At 32.0% G+C, this 17693-nt stretch overlaps 1 protein-coding gene across 1 annotated transcript in view; it reads right to left on the bottom strand.

The window, feature by feature from the left end:
- Positions 1-203: 203 nt before the first annotated feature.
- Positions 204-17693, bottom strand: part of LOC114340032 (NEDD8 ultimate buster 1) — a 37757-nt gene continuing 20267 nt past the window's right edge. Inside the window, exons 6-9 of the mRNA XM_028290743.2 lie at positions 15848-15986; positions 13177-13408; positions 8352-8481; positions 204-5397 (exon numbers count right to left, since the gene is read on the bottom strand). Coding sequence (XP_028146544.1) covers positions 5222-5397; positions 8352-8481; positions 13177-13408; positions 15848-15986 — 677 coding nt within the window. The 3' untranslated portion in view covers positions 204-5221. The remainder of the gene's footprint in view (positions 5398-8351; positions 8482-13176; positions 13409-15847; positions 15987-17693) is intronic.

Raw genomic sequence — 17693 nt, 5'->3', positions numbered from 1 at the left:
TAACAGGTCAAGGAAAGTCTAGGAATGAGGCGAACGCCTTAGCGCAAAATAGAACCCGATGGCACGTTTTCACTGAAGCTCTAAGCTCCACTATGAGCGCTTCAATAACCTCGAGAACTATATATACGGCACAGGAATTGACTATATGTGTGTTATTAAAAGGAAGTTAATAGAAGGAAGGAAGTAGAAAGAATAATAGACAGTTTTAGGTTTAATTTTTTATTATATATAAATTTTATAATAAACATTCCAAACAGTATATATTTTTATAATAATTATTATGACGTCATTGTTCCAGTTGGCATCCTATTTTCACTTTTCATTTATTCGGAATACTGTAGAAAATGAGATCAATATTTTAAAACAGAAAAATACTGATGTCAAAATACACCGGGGAAATAAGCAAAAAAGACCCTCTTCGCGAGTGTAACAAATCCAGGTATCTAAATTTTTTTAGTAATTATAGGCCTATATAAAGAAAACCTTTACGTCATCTCCAGGATTTTGGCGTTTTTTTTTTAATTATTAATAATTCAGTGTAAAAAATGTCATTTTTTCAACTTTTGTTTACTATTAAAAAGTTTATATCTAAAGTAAAATTGCAATACTTTATCTTTTACAACATAAAAATCCTTGTAAATGGCGGTTGCTAAAAGTTTTTAAATTAATTTGTTGCTTTCAAAACTGCATAATAAGGCAGAATTTTTAATTATAGTTTAAAAGTTATTATATTGGTATATCCCAGAGACATTTTTTTGCAATAGCATTATAGACCAGTAAGGATCTGCGGAAAAACGGCTATTTTTGGATGTGAGAGGTGGCACTCGGATTTTTGCAGATAAAGTTAGGTGACACCTTCAGTAATAATAATTGACTTATGCTCCTTCTTAAATATGCCCGGAACATTAATAAAAAAATTAAAATATTTAAAAATTTCGAAAAACATCGATTTTTTCTGCTTTCTTTGCTTATACCTTTAAAACGATTCGTTTTGGAACAAGTCGTACAGAAATAAAATAAAGATAATTGAATTTTGTATGATATACGACTGGTCAAAAATGTCTTAAGGTATTACCTTTTAAAATTAGTCTGTTGTTATTCAATATTTTTTAACCACTTTGGTGGCACTTAGAACCTTAGTAATTCGCTTAGGAAATTCTTTGTAACATACTTAAATCGTGTACCAACTTTCATTAAAATCGACCTAATAAATTTTGCATAATAAATTTGCAATCTAAATGTTTTTAAAAAAGTTCAAATTTTTTAAAATCTTTCTGAACAAAAAGTAGACCATTTAGAAGTTGGCTAATTTTTTTACATATAAAGAGGTGCTCTACCTATCTAATACACTTTACAGAAATAAAATCGGATTATTTAAGGGGCCCCAGCAATGTTTTAAATTTATAAACAATTTTTTGGCTTATAAACAAATAGCTTTGTTTAATAATAAAAAAATTAATTTTAGCAATGCAAATAATTAAAACCGGTATAATTTGACTTAAACTTTCAAATGCTGTCAGCAGAATTGCTATTTTATTTTTTAATCAAACGTTATTCGCGTTCAAAAATTGCAATTTCTCGATTTTTTGAAAGTTCCACCGCGTTTATCTCGAAAACTATGCATCCTACGAAAAAACTTGTAAGAACATTTTTTGGTTAGAATTACCCAAGAAATACAAAAAAATGTTTTATTTTGCGAAAAATCGATGTTATGTAATTCCTCAAGCTCTTTGTTTATAACAATCTTATCGACATCCGGATCAACTGTTACCCAAAAAATTCTTGTTCTACGGGTCAAAATACATAAAAAAACTTGGGTAAGTCCATCTAAATAAAGGAGCCAGTAGCACCCCCTCCTGGCCACAGGACTAATTTGTTTATAAGCCAAAAAATTGTTTATAACTTTAAAACATTGCTGAGGCTGCTTAAATAATCCTATTTCAATTCTGTAAAATGCATTAGACAGGTGGAGTACTTCTTTATATGTAAAAAAAATTGACAAATCTTTGTATGTTCTAGTTTTTGTTGTGCAAGATTTTAAAAAATTTTAATTTTTTAAAAAAAGTTTAGATTGCAAAATTATTATGCAAAATCTAGTAAGTCAATTTTAATGAAATTTGGTGTACGGTTTTAGCACATTACAAAAATTTTCTACGCGAATTAGGAAGGTTCCAAGTGTAACCTAAGTGATGGAAAATCATTGAATAAGGACAGGCTTGTTTTGCCCCCTTATTTTATATTTATTGCTATTTTGAAGCAAAGGTGATAAATTAAAACATTTTAACCAATCGCATCTGATAGAAAATTTAATTATCTTTGTTTTATTTCTATAGGACTTTGTTCTACAATGAATAGTTTTTAAGTTATAAGCAAAAAAAGTAGAAAAAAAAACGAAATTTTTAAATATTTTATTTTTTTTTTATTAATGTTCCGGGCATATTTGAGAAGGAGCATAAATCAATTATTATTAACGAAGTTATCACCTAACTTTATCCGCAAAAATCTGAATGCCACCTCTCACATCCACCTAAAAAGAGATCCTTACTGGGCTATTAGTCAAAAAATAATGAAAATACTGTAATTCTACGCATACTATACGAAAGAGTTAAACTATCAATGTGTATAAAAAAAAGTTAAAAAATCATTTTTATAACCAAAAATTAAAATAACTTTTCAAGCTATTACTCGTAGGCGAAATATTTTTCCATATTTAAAAAGCTGACAGTTTTACACGAATTTAAACAAAGAACAAAGTTATTCTAAAACGAGTAGGTATGTAAACAGTAAGAATAATAAATAATATTACACTTACGACAGTATTGTCTGTAAATGTTAAAAATGAGGCTGAAATGAAGATTAGTTGTACCGAGAACTAAAAATTCAGCTTTAAAAAATGTTAAGGAACTGCAGAATACTGTAAGTTTCTTTATCTCCGGTTCTAGTTGATAGAATTTGAATTTTTTTTAAATTCGTATGTACTTTTTGCGTACATTACAAATATTAACAAACAAATAATGCAATTTGTTTAAACAGTTAAAAAATATATATTTTACCAAAAAATCTGTTATTCTATAGCAACCAGAACAATTTAGTCTTCAGTAACTATTATATTCTTTATAATCTAATTTCAACGACATATATTCATACAAAACACTGCATATAAAAATATACAATTCGTATATCACAAAAAGTAACTCTTATATAAAAAAAAAACTATATAAACAAAGGAACTCCACGATGTTGGAATCTTATGCTCTAAATTGGCAACAGTTATGACATCAAATTGATCAAAATGTTGAATTTTCCCATTCATAATGGTAACCTGAAACTGAAAAATCTCACAAATTTAATACACCTATGTTTATGTGATTTGTTGATTAGACAAAGGGCTTCGATAAAGTAAAATAACAGTACACAAAAAATAACAGTAAACACTTCCAGAGAGGTTAGGTGAGGTTACATCATTTTTCTTTATCAATTATTAAGTTCTTGAATCCAATAGTCCGTATATTACTTCAAATGCCGGAAAAACTTATTATCACAAACCATACATAATTTAGATCTTTCACGTAAATGGTCAAGGTCAAGACAGCAAATTAATTACCCTTTCCAATCCAGAGATGTCGCCTGCAGTCAATTTTCTTGTCACATTTAACAATTGACATTGACAATTAAATTAATGGGGTATTTTTGTATTTACTTTACAATTTGTGGCTTAATTATTATAGTGGCGTTAAGTTTTTAATCAGATTTAATCACAATTTTAATCAATTTTATTAACCTTCTCTCCGGTTTTATTAGTAGAATTTTAGTTTACACTAAGCGTTGGATCATCCCGTTCAGTGTTTCAGTGATTCCTGCTTAAGGGAGTTAATCCTCCTCGCCCCAATGAATTGTATCACCCGAATGTCATTCTCTAGGGGTGAGCAAGTCTCTCAGGTTGGGTTAAATCACTATGCTTGCTTGCTTGCGTTCAGTGTTTCTCCACATGTAAAAAACAATACAATGGATCCTGAAATAGTTTATTCCGAGTGTGTCATCAAAATTTCGTTCTGAAGCTATTTCCTTGTGGCATTTTTATAATTAACTATTTTCAATGGGAAATAAGCCACAATTTTACCAAACAAATTAGTTTATTAACGTTTCGACGCCTAAGTCGGATGTCGTTGTCAAAATACAGAATTAAACAAAAATGTGGTTGCTTAGTAAAAAATTCTTCTAATTTATTTAATCTGACTCATTTATATCAGCAATTCAGACATGTATTATACATTTTAAAGTAGAAGACTTTAAAATGATATTGCCAATATTGATGAGTTGCTTGAGTTACTTGGGCGTCCAAACGTTAATAAAATCATTTTTTTGGTCAAATTGTGGCTTATTTCCCATTGAAAATAGTTGATTATCAAACTTTTGGGCCTATATTTTTTTCGGATGTTGTAAAAGATTATAAGGTATTTATCTAAAAAAATCTTCCTATAAGATATTTTTTCAAAAATTTCCATTCAACTAAATATTAAACATTGATTTATTACAAAAACAGTGCTTTCACATGACACATGGCAGTAGTGTTTAGCATTTTGAAAACAAATTGGAATTTGGAATATTTGAAGTTTTCAGTAAAACTATGATTTAAATTTTGTTTATAATGGTATTTGAGCCCCGATTACAGCACTACCTACTACCATAACTTTAGACAAAACCTAAGACTTTTAGTATTTTTTATGTAGATGGAACTATTAAGGTAATTTTAAGTTATTGTATAATTATTGAATAAAACATTTCTGTTTGTTTATTTAAACAATAAAGCTTTTCTGTTGTTTATCTGTACCTTTTAATTCAAAAATCACTCAAAATTTATTGTTTGGAACTCCCGCGTAACTAAAATTTGTCAATTGAGTTCCCTTTCCAATCAAGAGATGGCGTTAATTCGATCCGAAAGATTAACATGGTCGTGGAACGTCTAAAGTATGTCTGGTCTGTGAAACTACCGGAATGTTATCATGAAATTAAGCACTAACGCACTACTATTTATTATGAAATATGGTAATTCATTAACAATTATTCTCACGAAAATGGGATGACAATTTTCAATAACCTTGAAAACTTGAATCAAATGTAAGAAGTCATTGTTCAATTAATTGGAAAATTGACGTTTTTAAAATCGTTGTATGTTGTGTTGCCTAACTCGTAGTATAACATCGTGGAGCTATAACTCGATTTATTGGTTCAAAAGGGACAGGTACTGTTTGAGGAAGACCTCTTCCTGGACGAGGTTAATGTCCAAATAGTCATCGTCAACGATATCTATATCTTCTTTCAATCTTTGGAACGCTTCATTCTTTTCTTTGTCGTCTTGTCTTCTCTTTTTTATATTGTCGAGACTTTCGGCACCAACTAGAAGTAAATAACAGTTAAAAATGATTATACTGTCAATGTTTGTTCTGTATTAATGAAATAAGCAATACAAACTAATAGACCAGCAAATGAAGCATTTTGGCTCGCAATTTTTTCGTCCAGCATGTATTTACTTGAAATTTTCATAGAAGGTAGGGAATAGTCTAAGGATCATTTTCTATATCATGCCGCTGTACGTTTAAACCTTGGGGGTGGTTGCCACCCCATCTCGGGGATGGTAATTTTTATTACATTTTAACCACGTAAATTGATGTAGAAAGTTTTTTACATTTTCTTCGTAAAACTAATATTTTTCGAGTTATTCGCGGTTGAAAGTAACAGTTTTTCGACGAAAAAATCCACCTTTTTTGGGGGTTTTTTGAGAATAACTCGAAAAATATGATTTAATCAAAAAACTGTAGATATCAAAATTGTATCTTTTAGTAACTCAAACCAAATTCGTTTTCTATAATATATTTACGACCAATACGAACCGAGATACGTTATGTTAAAAGTTACCTTTTTTCGTCAAATGCATAATTTGAAATATTCAAAGCCAAATAACGGGAAAACTTTGCATTTTTTGAGGAAAACTTAGATAATCTTTTTTCAAGCATACAATTAGACCTTTCAAAAAAAATAATAAAAAGTTTCTAGCATAAAAATTGAGCGACTTATGATTAAAAAAAATATCGGTACCTGCTTTTCTCTACTAAAAAATCAGTGAAAACAACCCCCTAACTACCCTCCTAATTAAAAATTGGTCTTCACCTTTCTGTAATTCCATTTATATTTGCATTATAAATACACCCAAGAAGTTTGACCTATTTAAAAGGCCTAATTTTAGAAACATTGGAGTTTAAAGAAAGATAGATTTTTTGCAATTTCGTATTTTTCGCCAATTTCTTCAAAATATCTCCGAAAATACTGGAGATACGAAAAAAATTATAGACTACTAAATTGTAGCTTTTTCGATAACTAAAATTTTCTTGTGCATAGATTTTTCATTACAGTGAATACTTAGTAAGATATAGCTGTTTAAAACCTCTATTTAAAAGCAAACACAAGAGATCTTATGGAATTTAATTTATATAGTCTTATACTTCAAAAATCCTACAAAATCATTTTTGAAAAAACTTTTTATCGCCAAAAATGAAGGAGCTATGTTTATAAAACGAATTTTTGTTTTCGAAAAATTTGAATAATCCGCTTATTATCAATGTATATAATAAAGTCGGTTCGCTAAACTCAGACACAACTGGCTAGTGATTTTAGTAAGTAATTTTGCTAATTTGATTGGCAAAAAAATAATTACTAAATAGTTAATAATTACTAAAATTTTAGTAATTTTGGCAATTTCGGCAAAATTGGCCAAAAACAAAACAATTACCTACTAAAATCACTAGCCTGTTGTGTCTGAGTTTAGCGAACCGACTATACCATAAAACCGGTTCGTATACTGGAAGATGACTAAAAATACTATTTGTATTTGTATTTGTACATATTTGTAAATTCGTATTTTTGTGTAAATAAATGTTTTTGTAATTCTTTAATTCTACTTTTTTCTGTATAGATCTATTAAATCATCTATTTATAAAAATTGCAATGTTATTAAGGGTGATTTTTAAAGGTTGAAATATTATGATATTATATTCTTTAGCATAAAACAATCATTATTTAACCAATCAAAATCAAATTTTACCCATATTAAAGTTTACAATGTTTGTATATAATTTTTGACAATAAGGGGTAGTTTACACCCCTAAAAATAATCAGCGCCATTAAGCATGATATAGAATATGAAGTACAGAGTGAGATGATCCTAATCCCAAATTTTTATGTAAATCGATGCAAGCCGAAATTATTCTTTTAGGATAAGTCAATTTTTTGTATAAAGCTCCGACAAGGGTGGTTTTAAGGGTTGAAATATTATATTATATTTTAAAACATAAAACAATCATTATGTAACTAATAAGAACCAAATGTTGACAATATTAAAGTTTAAGATGTTATTTTATAATTTTTTACAATTAGGGGTAGTTTTCACCCTTAAAAAACCAAAAGCGTACAAGGGTTCAATATAGAAAATGAACTAGAGGGTGAAATGAGCCTAATTCCAAATTTTTGTACAAATCGATGCTGGACGAAAAAATTGCGAGGTTTTGCCATTTTTTCAGTTTCATTTCCTCGACTATAACAGAAAACTATACAGTGGAACCCCGATAAGTCGGCCCCCGATAACCCGGAAGTCCGGCTAACCCGGACCGATTTTTATCAGATAAACATTTTGATTTTCAGTACATTTGTATTTATTATTTTTCAATTTAATTGTGGCTTATTTCTCATCAAAATAGTTAATTATCAGATAAACATTTCAACAATAAAAATGTATGTATGTAATATAATATTTGAGAGATAATTTGTATTTGTGTAATTTGAACTATACGATAGTAGAAATGACTCATGCCACACGCCGGCAGAAACAGCAGGCACCTGTCTGTAGTATTCCTTTACATATTTATTTCAAACTGTCTTAGCATTGTTTAAATGACTATTAAAAAAATTATTTTAAACAATGGTCTTTAGTTTTCACTGTTCTTAAATAACATAACATCGTTCCGATTTCCGATTGTGGTGACTGTATTGTGTGTAGTACAGTCTTGTTATTGTTCGCTTCCGTTTGCTTACGTTTGTGTTTGCGTGTTTTTATATTTTATATAAATATTTATATAAATATATTTGATGTTATTTCTATTCTAATGGAGTTTATCTGTAATTATACCGTATTTTATTAATTTTTACCATTTTCTCCGGCTAACCCGGATTTTCGATAACCCGAATCGGCCGCGGTCCCGATTATTCCGAGTTATCGAGGTTCCACTGTACAAGCATAATAGGCCGATACACTGCTTAGACGAAAATGTACGAACTAGCTGATACAAATAAAAACTTACAATAATTGGATAAGTCTCCTAAAATAATACCATCATTGGCGATCAGTTCTTCAGCTGCCTTCATAATATCTCCTGAATGCTTAGATAGAGCCAATTTGGCCATTCTTGGATCAAATCCGGCTTCTTCGAGCTTAAATGAATCGCTTGTTAGACACAATTTTTGTATTAAGGCAGATGAAAATGAAAGAAAATTATGTATGACGTTCAATTCTCTGTTAATAAGATCATACGGAGGTCGACCTCTAGGTTAATAGAATTTAGTGTTATGTTTATATGGGATTGAGCTACAATTGTTGGTGTATTGAAAATTACATTTCTTAAATACTATTGTTTGATGTTTCGATTTCCACTCCGGAAGTCGTCCTCAGAAAACATAAAAGAAAATTAGTTTTGAAAATCCGGGAAAATTCTCATAACCTGGGCCCGGATTACGTACACTCGATACGCATCGTATCCGCCATGTTTTCCCATAAGGCGCTACAGTAAAACATGGCGGATACGATGCGTATCGAGTGTACGTAATCCGGGCCCTGGTCTTTTAAGTTTTTACAAAAAACTTATTATTACCAAAATTGAATCTAATAAAAAATGAAATAAACTCCTTACTAGAAAAACCTTTTAATGTTAAGTAAAAGTGAGTTATAGGTAATTGAATGTATATTTTTTTCGGCGAGTACCCAAATCTAAGTATTCAAGCTTAAATAACCGGAAAACGGTGCATTTTATAACATAAAGCTATTGAACATTTGTCAAAGTACTTAGAAATATTTATCAAACGAGCCCCCGAACAAGTTGATAGCTTAAAACTTATGCTGCAAAAATTTTTCAAAATTGATCTTTTAAAAAATTTTCCAATAAATGTTTTTTTTTAATCACTCAGTTAATTTTTACGATATCAGATTCACCTAAAAACCATTTGAAGGTTAATTCCAAGGGCTATTCAACCACGTTGAATTTAATCTGTTAAACCCCTTATTTTTTTAAAAAATAAAATTTAATTGGCCCCTGTTGCATGGTTTTCGCAGCAAAATTTAAGCTTTAAACGTTTCTATCTCGGATATTTTTTACACCATAGAAATAGTAAAAAGGTATAATATTTGACACAGAAAAAACTAAAATTTGGTTATATATTAGTTATTTTCCTAACAAGTGCAGAAAGTCATACTTTTCCGCACGCGACTGCAGTTTGCCGAACGACGCGAAGCGGGAGTTCGGCAAGCAGTCGAGTGCGGAAAAGAGACTTTCTGTAAGCGTTAGGAACAATATTTTTTCTACGAGTCTTTAAAAAATGACCAAATCTTAATCAATTAATTTATTTATATGAAAATACATACACAAATTAATTATTTGACAAGGTTGTCAAAACCAAACTTTCAGCATAATTGGTTAGCATGACGATGATCTTGGTTTCCGTGACGACGATTCAAAACCACTGTTATTGTCTACTGATTTGACTTTCGAATATTATGTCAGTCAAAATTATTTTATTTCATCGAATTCTCGAATTAATTTCATTAAAACATAGAAGACAATAAGATATATTTGAAATAAATTAGTAAATAATATCTAAATATTAGTTTATTGCATGTATTATAATTACTTTAGGGCCATATTAACATATCTAATTAACACGCTTGCGGAAAAGTAAAACGCGTGCGGAAAAGTAAAACGCGTGCGGAAAAGTAACACGCGTGCGGAAAAGTAAAACTTTCTAAACTAAAATGCGTACGCGAAAGTAGACATTTTTGCACGCTCGTAGAAAAAATTTTTTACGTATACATATTGAGTATTTTTGGAGTTATCAAAAGAAAATGAAAATTACGATTATTTTTAATATTCTGATTTTTATAAATTATATCTTTTTTCAAAAATATGCATTATAAACCGGTCAATTATAGAAATCATTACTTGTGGTAATATAAAGAAATTCTTTTAAGAATTACTATAAATTATAATTTTTGTGGAAATGGCGTATGTTTTACTTTTCACTTTTTCCTAAAAAATTCGAAAGGGTTCTCTTATTTTCATCATAACTTGCTTAATTTTGATGCTATTAACTTCTTCTGAAGTTCATTTGATAGGTATTCCGAAGTACTTTGACAAGTGCTTGACAGGTATATTTTATAAAATGCATCGTTTTCCCGTTATTTAAGCTTGAATACTTAGATTTGAGTACTCGTCGAAAAACATATACATTCAATTATCCATAACTCACTTTGAATTATCATTAGTTTAGTTCTTTAAGTGAGGAGTGTACCAGTGGCGGCTTTTGGGGGTAGGCAGGATAGGCCGGGCCTACCCAATAATTTTAAGAGCTTTAAAATTGAAAAAGATATATTCAAAAATTATGTTAAAGCATGTAAATAACTTTTAAATATACTAAATCACTCAATACATCAGCGTCCGTTAAGACAACTTTGTTATTATATTATCACAGAAAGCATCGAATCGTATTCAGGCATTTTAGATATCATTAATAGGCCCGCTCGCACCAGGCCGACCTAGCTCACATAAGATCTCCGCACAAAAAGCTTTTGAAGTTAAGCAGCTTGCCGGACAATGATTTTATTCGTCGTGTTATGCTTGGTGTATAGGCCCGAATCGAACTGGCCTTCGACCAGCCTCGTTGCCACTTTAAACATAATTATCGAATTCTAATATAAATTTTCTTTTTATCGAATTCTAATATAACTTTTCTTTTAAATTTTAATAAAAAAATATGTAACACAATCTATAATTGTAACATATTTTTAGACAAACAACACAATTGTAAACAAGTGCACGTTTGCGCAAAATGAGTTCAAAAAAATTCGTAAAATTGGAAAAAAAATTTTTCGATTTTCACTGTTATTACTAGTGGTTTGGCCGATCTCGGTTGATTGTTTAAACTTTTTCTTGGAATAGTGCGATAGTTTTATAATTGATACATAAAAATGAGTTTTTCTGAGGCTTTACTAAATATGTTAAAGTTACCTTCTAAGTATTTTTATACATAAAAATAAATTTATATTTAAATTTATAAATTATAAATAAATTTGCTGGCTTGGCCTACCCAAAATTTTACCCCACCAGCCGCCACTGGAGTGTACTCAGTTTTTTATTATCTTCAAGTTTGGTAATAATAACTTTTTTGTAGAAGCTTATAGTTTTTGAGTTATACGTGAAAAACAACTTTAAAAACAGCAAATTTTTAAATTTAACAATAATCTATTTAATAGCATTATTATAAAAATAATTTAATCAAAATTAAAAGTATGATAGAAGACAAAGTTTTCAACCAAATAAAAATATTTAAAAAGATTTTTAAAAGACATTTAATTGAAAACGTATTGGACCATTTTCCTGTAACACCTCCATTGATGTTTTTTATTTTTATTCGATGTTTCATTCAATGTTACAATCTTGCTCTGAATTGTTTTTTGCAAAATTATTTTTAATCTTTTTAATACACAAATATTAATTAACCCATTCGCTGCCGATCACGCACCAGCGCGTGATACGGTTACTTCAGTTACATGCTACTTAGCCTACAAAAGAAAAAGGAAAATTTTGGAAAAGTGGCAAATTATTTTTCTACCTAGTCTCTTTTTAGCTCGATACACTTGACCCAGCGATGCTCCAACTTCTTTAACCCGTCTGAAAAATATATTTTCTCGAGGTCTGCAAAATAGGCTTCCGTGGCGGCGATGACCTCCTCATTTATGCCCAGCGAGTTTGGAAACAAATAATAGTGGCACGGGGCCAAAACAGTTCGTAGCCCAATTCGACCAATTTGGCCATGGCGACGGCGGAGGTGTAAGCCGGTGCGTTGTCATGGTGAAAGAGCACTTTTTTCTTTGCCAACTGGGGTCGGTTTTTCTTCAATTCGGCGTCGAATCGGCCCAATAATTCGGCATAATAGGGTCCTGTGATCGTTTTGCCCTTCTACAACTAGTAGATGTAGATCACACCTTGTGAATCGCAGAAAATGTTGGCCATCACCTTTCCGGCCGATTGGACAGTCTTCGCCTTCTTCGGAACACGTTCGCCGGCTGCTGTCCACTCTTTCGGCTGTTCCTTGGTTTCTGGTGTATACCAGTGAATCCATGTTTCGTCGACGGTTATGAAACGACGTAAAAACTCCTTTGGATCACACTTAAATAGCGTGAAACACCGCTCTGAAGTGGTCTCACGGTTGCGCTTATTGTCTGAAGTGAGCAAACGCGGCATCCATCGCGCTGACAGCTTTCTCATGCCCAAAATTTCATGCAGGATATGACCTATGCGGTCTTTTGAGATGCCTACTGTGTTAGCTATCTCGCGCACCTTCAGTCGGCGGTCTGCCAATACAAGATCGTGGATTTTTGTTACTATATGCTCCGTGGTAGCCATTTTCGGGGCACCTACGCGTGGCTCATCAAAAACCGACGTTTGTCCACGTTGAAACTATTTAAACCAATTTTTGACAGTTGCCATCGAAGGAGAAGAGTCACCGTACACAGCATCCAAGCGCTCTTTGATATCGCTGCGTGATTTCCCTTCAAAAAACAAGAATCGGATCATCGACCGATATTGCTCTTTTTCCATTTTATTAAAATCCGCGGACACGTTGACTTTCACACGCAATCACAACAATACTATAATTTCGATCTGGCTGAAATTTTGTCTACGAGAACGCATTAAATGACAGTACACTTCATTTGCAATAGTGGCGCGATCGGGCGGAGAGGCTAAGTACTTATCGGACTGCCCTAGTAAGTGCAGTTCAACAAAACGGCTCCTAGCCGACTTCCATCCTCTTCGATCGGCAGCGAATGGGTTAAACACAAGAAAAATGCACGCGTACCTGTTTTGTCAGATCATCAACAAAAGACAACATTTCAGTGCTCTTGGAACTGCTCGATCCTGGCAATGGATTCTCTTGGATGTACTGGATGCTGTCCGAAATTATATTATTGGTATTTTTAAGAGCAACTCTTGCAGTTTCTTTACTATACCCCATATTAACAAGTATCTTTACGAATTTGGGATCCACATATTGTTTTCCGTCTTTACACAACCCAAGTTTTTTTCGTTCTCTAAAACGAATATGTTTATTTTTTTGAGTGTGTATAAAAGTGCAGTATTGTACACTGCGCGTTAGAGAATACGCCCCCTCCCTAAAACTTATTTTTTTCTTATTTATATCAAACTAAATCTATTATGTATTCACTCAGTTACTCTTGTGACACGTAACCCGACTTATAATTAGTAACAAATGGAAAACAAGGATACATTTGAGAAAATAATAAATGTATGGAAAATTGTGCCATTAAGGTCGCAGCATATTATCATGCACGTCTGATACGATACGTTCCAGACAATGTGAATTGTTCATACTTAAAACCATTAAAATCAATATTTTTCGGAAACTAAACGGTACGTGCTGGAAATCCTACATGCATAGTAATATGCCGCGACCTGTACAATTACAGTTATAACAATAATTGAATTGTAGACTCGAGAAAAGGCAAATATTACTCGTTTCAATAATGTGTGTGTTGCCACACCGGTTCTGAATGTTACTCATCATTCGATTTGGCATAGAAATGATCCCCTTTTAGACGTCCCTTTGGGAAAAAATGGTCCATTCCTCAATGAGTTATTCGAAGCTCTTTACACGTTTTTGGAGCAGATATACCACGTCTTACACGCCTTTTGAGAAGGCTTCATATATGCTCAATAGTATACTTGAGCTGAAAAAATTGCTGTGTTTTAAAAAATTGCACAACGCTTACTGTGTTTTTTTCTTAAAGTTCGCAACAGCCTGTGGGATATTCTAGAATTTATAAAATACTGAAATTAAAACCCAACTAAAGCCTCAGGTTTTCTTAACATTTTTTTATTCATTTGCTTATGTTTGATAATAAAAAAGTTATGTACGTTAACAACTAGCCATGTTTTTCATCAATAAATCCTCATTTTCTGCTTAGTTTAATAAACAAGCCTAACGTAGGCTATGAGAAATTAACAATTTAATAGATGTCAAATTGTCAACAGTCAAAAAGTGTGTGGTTTGTTGTGGAAATTAGTAGATTTATTATTTAAAGTTTCAGTTAAGTCCGTATTTTTTTTGTTGTTTGGTGGAAATGTAACGCGCTACAAGGAATTTGGCCCGCGATGAGTGTGTTCAAGCAGTGATCTTACATAGCGAAGGACTTAGCTACCATACTATCGGCTCTTTATATTGGTAACAATTGTTTGCTAATGCACGATACTGCAAGACCTCACGTTCACGAACTGTAACCGAATATTTACAACGGGTAAATCTTCGGACTTTGAATTGGCCATCGCATAGTCCAGATCTTAGCACGATCGAACATTTGTGTGGCATAATTGGCAGAAGACTACGACAACGTTTGCCACCTCCTAGAACCTTACAAGAGGTAGAAACAGTAGCTCTCGGTTTTGGGAATGATATTGATCAAGATCAAATAGCATACCTCATTTATAATATAAAAGTACATATCTCTTTTATTATAGAACATAAGCGAATGAATCAAAAAACAAAATGTTAAGAAAGCCTGAGGGTATAATTGAGTTTTAATTTAAATATTTTATAAAAGGTAAAGTTTCCAATTACTAAAGGATAAGTTTTCAATTTAAAAATCTTTTAGTAATACTTTTAATATTTTTCAATATTATTAATGTTGCTATTAGGATTGAAAACTTTACCTTTCAATTGCCAGATGACGCTAGTCACCTAATCCATACACGTCAGTTGCAATGTGGGGATAAACTTTCATGGAGATAAACTCTCAATTAAAACGAGAGTGTCCCAAAGGAAATCCCTATCCAAAACATTACTGAGCCACCACCAAAAGGTGTAACCGAGTGAAGGCAACATAACGTTCTCCAGCACTTCTGTAGACCTAATTTCGGCTCTACCATAAATTGATATTCTACTCATCAGTAAACACTATTTTTTTCCAATCGTCTATTGTCCAATTGACGTCTTCACGGACAAATGCAAATATGTGCCTTTTGTAGGCAGCAGAAAGTAATGGCACCGTTGCTGGATTGCAAGATCTCAAACCCTGTTCTCTTAACCTTCGTCGAACAGTAGAAATGTTGATTACAGTGTACCAATCTGAACAGACTTTCGATATTTTTCATCGATATTAAGAAATACACGTCACTGTAAGGAGGCCAGTGTAACAAGATATCTCAGAAACTCTTTAGAACAGTACAATCGTTTATACAATTTTCAAAACCATAAATCCCAAAGCTTCGATGATTCGTAAATAATGAGTTCCGATAATTTGATGGTTTAATAGGTTTTGCGAATTTTTTTAATCTCTTTACAGACTCAGTCTAGCTTCTTACCACACGTGATAATTCATTTAATTTAATTAACATAAAACAAATTAATTGAAAATGAAGAAATATATAAAAAAAATAAAAAATTTCCTAAATTATTAGTTGACCCGTTTTCTCTAACACGCAGTGTATTAACATTTTTATATCAAAACACTTACTTTTCTAAAATAGCCTCTGCTTCGGCTTTTTTTCTTCCTTCGGCTCTTTTTTCTCTATTCTCGTTGATGTAATTAGCGGCTTCATTGACATTTCCCCGTGCCGCTCTCAGTCCTAATGTAGCTTCTTTCGACGTGTATCCTTCAAAAGTATTAGACTGTCATATACTGGTTAGATATAGAGATTCCACACCAACGACAAAAATACTAGGCCTAGGCTGTTCAATAAGTTTTGCGGTTCGGCAAGAAAAACACAATTTTTTGGTTTGAAATACACTTTATTATTCAGTATAGCCTCCCTGAACATTTAGTATGATATAACTAGACCCAACCCAGACATACAAAGTGAAAGTTATCCTATAACAACAAATTGTTCTATATGGTCCACATAATGTTCAGAAAAAAGTCACACCATTTTGAGCGTCGGGTTTGAGGGGGAGAGGGGGGAGAAATCGGTAAATTCGCAGTTTTTTAAGTTTTTTGTCAATATTTCTAAAACTATGCGGTTTACCATGAACAACCTTCTATACAAAAATGATCTACATTAAATTTGAAATAAAAAAGGCCCTTTGCATAATCCTTCTAAAATGAACTGTTCCAAAGTTATGGAGGTAATATATTATAATAATTAGTATAATAATATATTAGTATAATAATTATTGGACCAATTATTGGTCCAAAAAAAGGCCTAACCCAAACATTAAAAGTAAAAGTTTTTTTCCAACACCAAATTGTTCTATATGGTCCACATATTGGTCAGCAAAAAGTTACACCATTTTGAGCGTCCGGTTTGGGGGGGGGGAGATGGGGGAAAAGTCGGTAAATTAGTAGTTTTTTTACGTTTTTCGTCAATATTTCTAAATCTATGCTTTAGCGGAAACAATGTTCTATACAAAAATGTTCTACATAAAATTTCAAACAAAAAAGGTCCTATACATAAGTGTTATTAAATCAACAGTTCCAGAGTTACGGAGGGTGAAAAGTGGAGATTTTCGATACTTTTTATATATTTGAAGAAACGTCAACCTCACCACCCAAAATCATATCAATTGCCCAAAAAATATAAAAAGTATCGAAAACCTACACTTTTCACCCTCCATAACTCTGGAACCGTTCTAGTAACCGGCAAGTAATCTACAAACAAAATGCCTCTCGCATCTCAAAAAACTGATGCTAACACCTTCTTGGCCTATTTCTGGACACTAAGGTCTGGCGCATATTGAACCTAAGCGAGTCACAACCTGCGCTGGTGGGACCGGTGACCTGTGCAGTTATTTTTCTAGCGTGGCGCATATTGATCACAAGCTAACCCGACCGTCGCGCGTCGGCTGTCGCCGTAACGAATAGAGACGGGCAAAATAAGTGCAAACGTGTAACGGTTACTATTGATACCGGTTCTCAGTGGTACTGAGTACAAATACTGATTACAAAATACTGATGTATCTGATCCTTGTACTGAATTGAGTAGGCAACTAAAAAACGGTAGTTCCGTACATGTAACTAGTAACGTTTTAAAAATATCTTACACGTCCCTAGTAGTCGTAGCGGTATGACTTTCGAAAACATCCAATTTGATCATAAGCGGCTGCATAAAAAGATATCTTACACTGAGTATTCTATTTCTACATACCTTTATAATAACAAGCATAAGTTAAACACTGCATTGATTGTGATTGCAAAAACGGTTCGCATGTTTTAAATAAGATTTTTGCTGATTATGTTTTTGCTAAAATATTAAATTACACAAAAAATACAATTTACAACCATCATTTAATTTTTAACGATAAACAAAAGTCTAATAAATATATGATGCCAAGTTTAAAATTGATCGACTTTGTCGATAACAGTG

The sequence above is a fragment of the Diabrotica virgifera genome, chromosome 8 (genome assembly GCF_917563875.1).
Source record: "Diabrotica virgifera virgifera chromosome 8, PGI_DIABVI_V3a".
In the NCBI taxonomy this organism is placed as follows: Eukaryota; Metazoa; Arthropoda; class Insecta; order Coleoptera; family Chrysomelidae; genus Diabrotica; species Diabrotica virgifera.
This window is presented reverse-complemented; position numbering and strand designations above follow the sequence as displayed.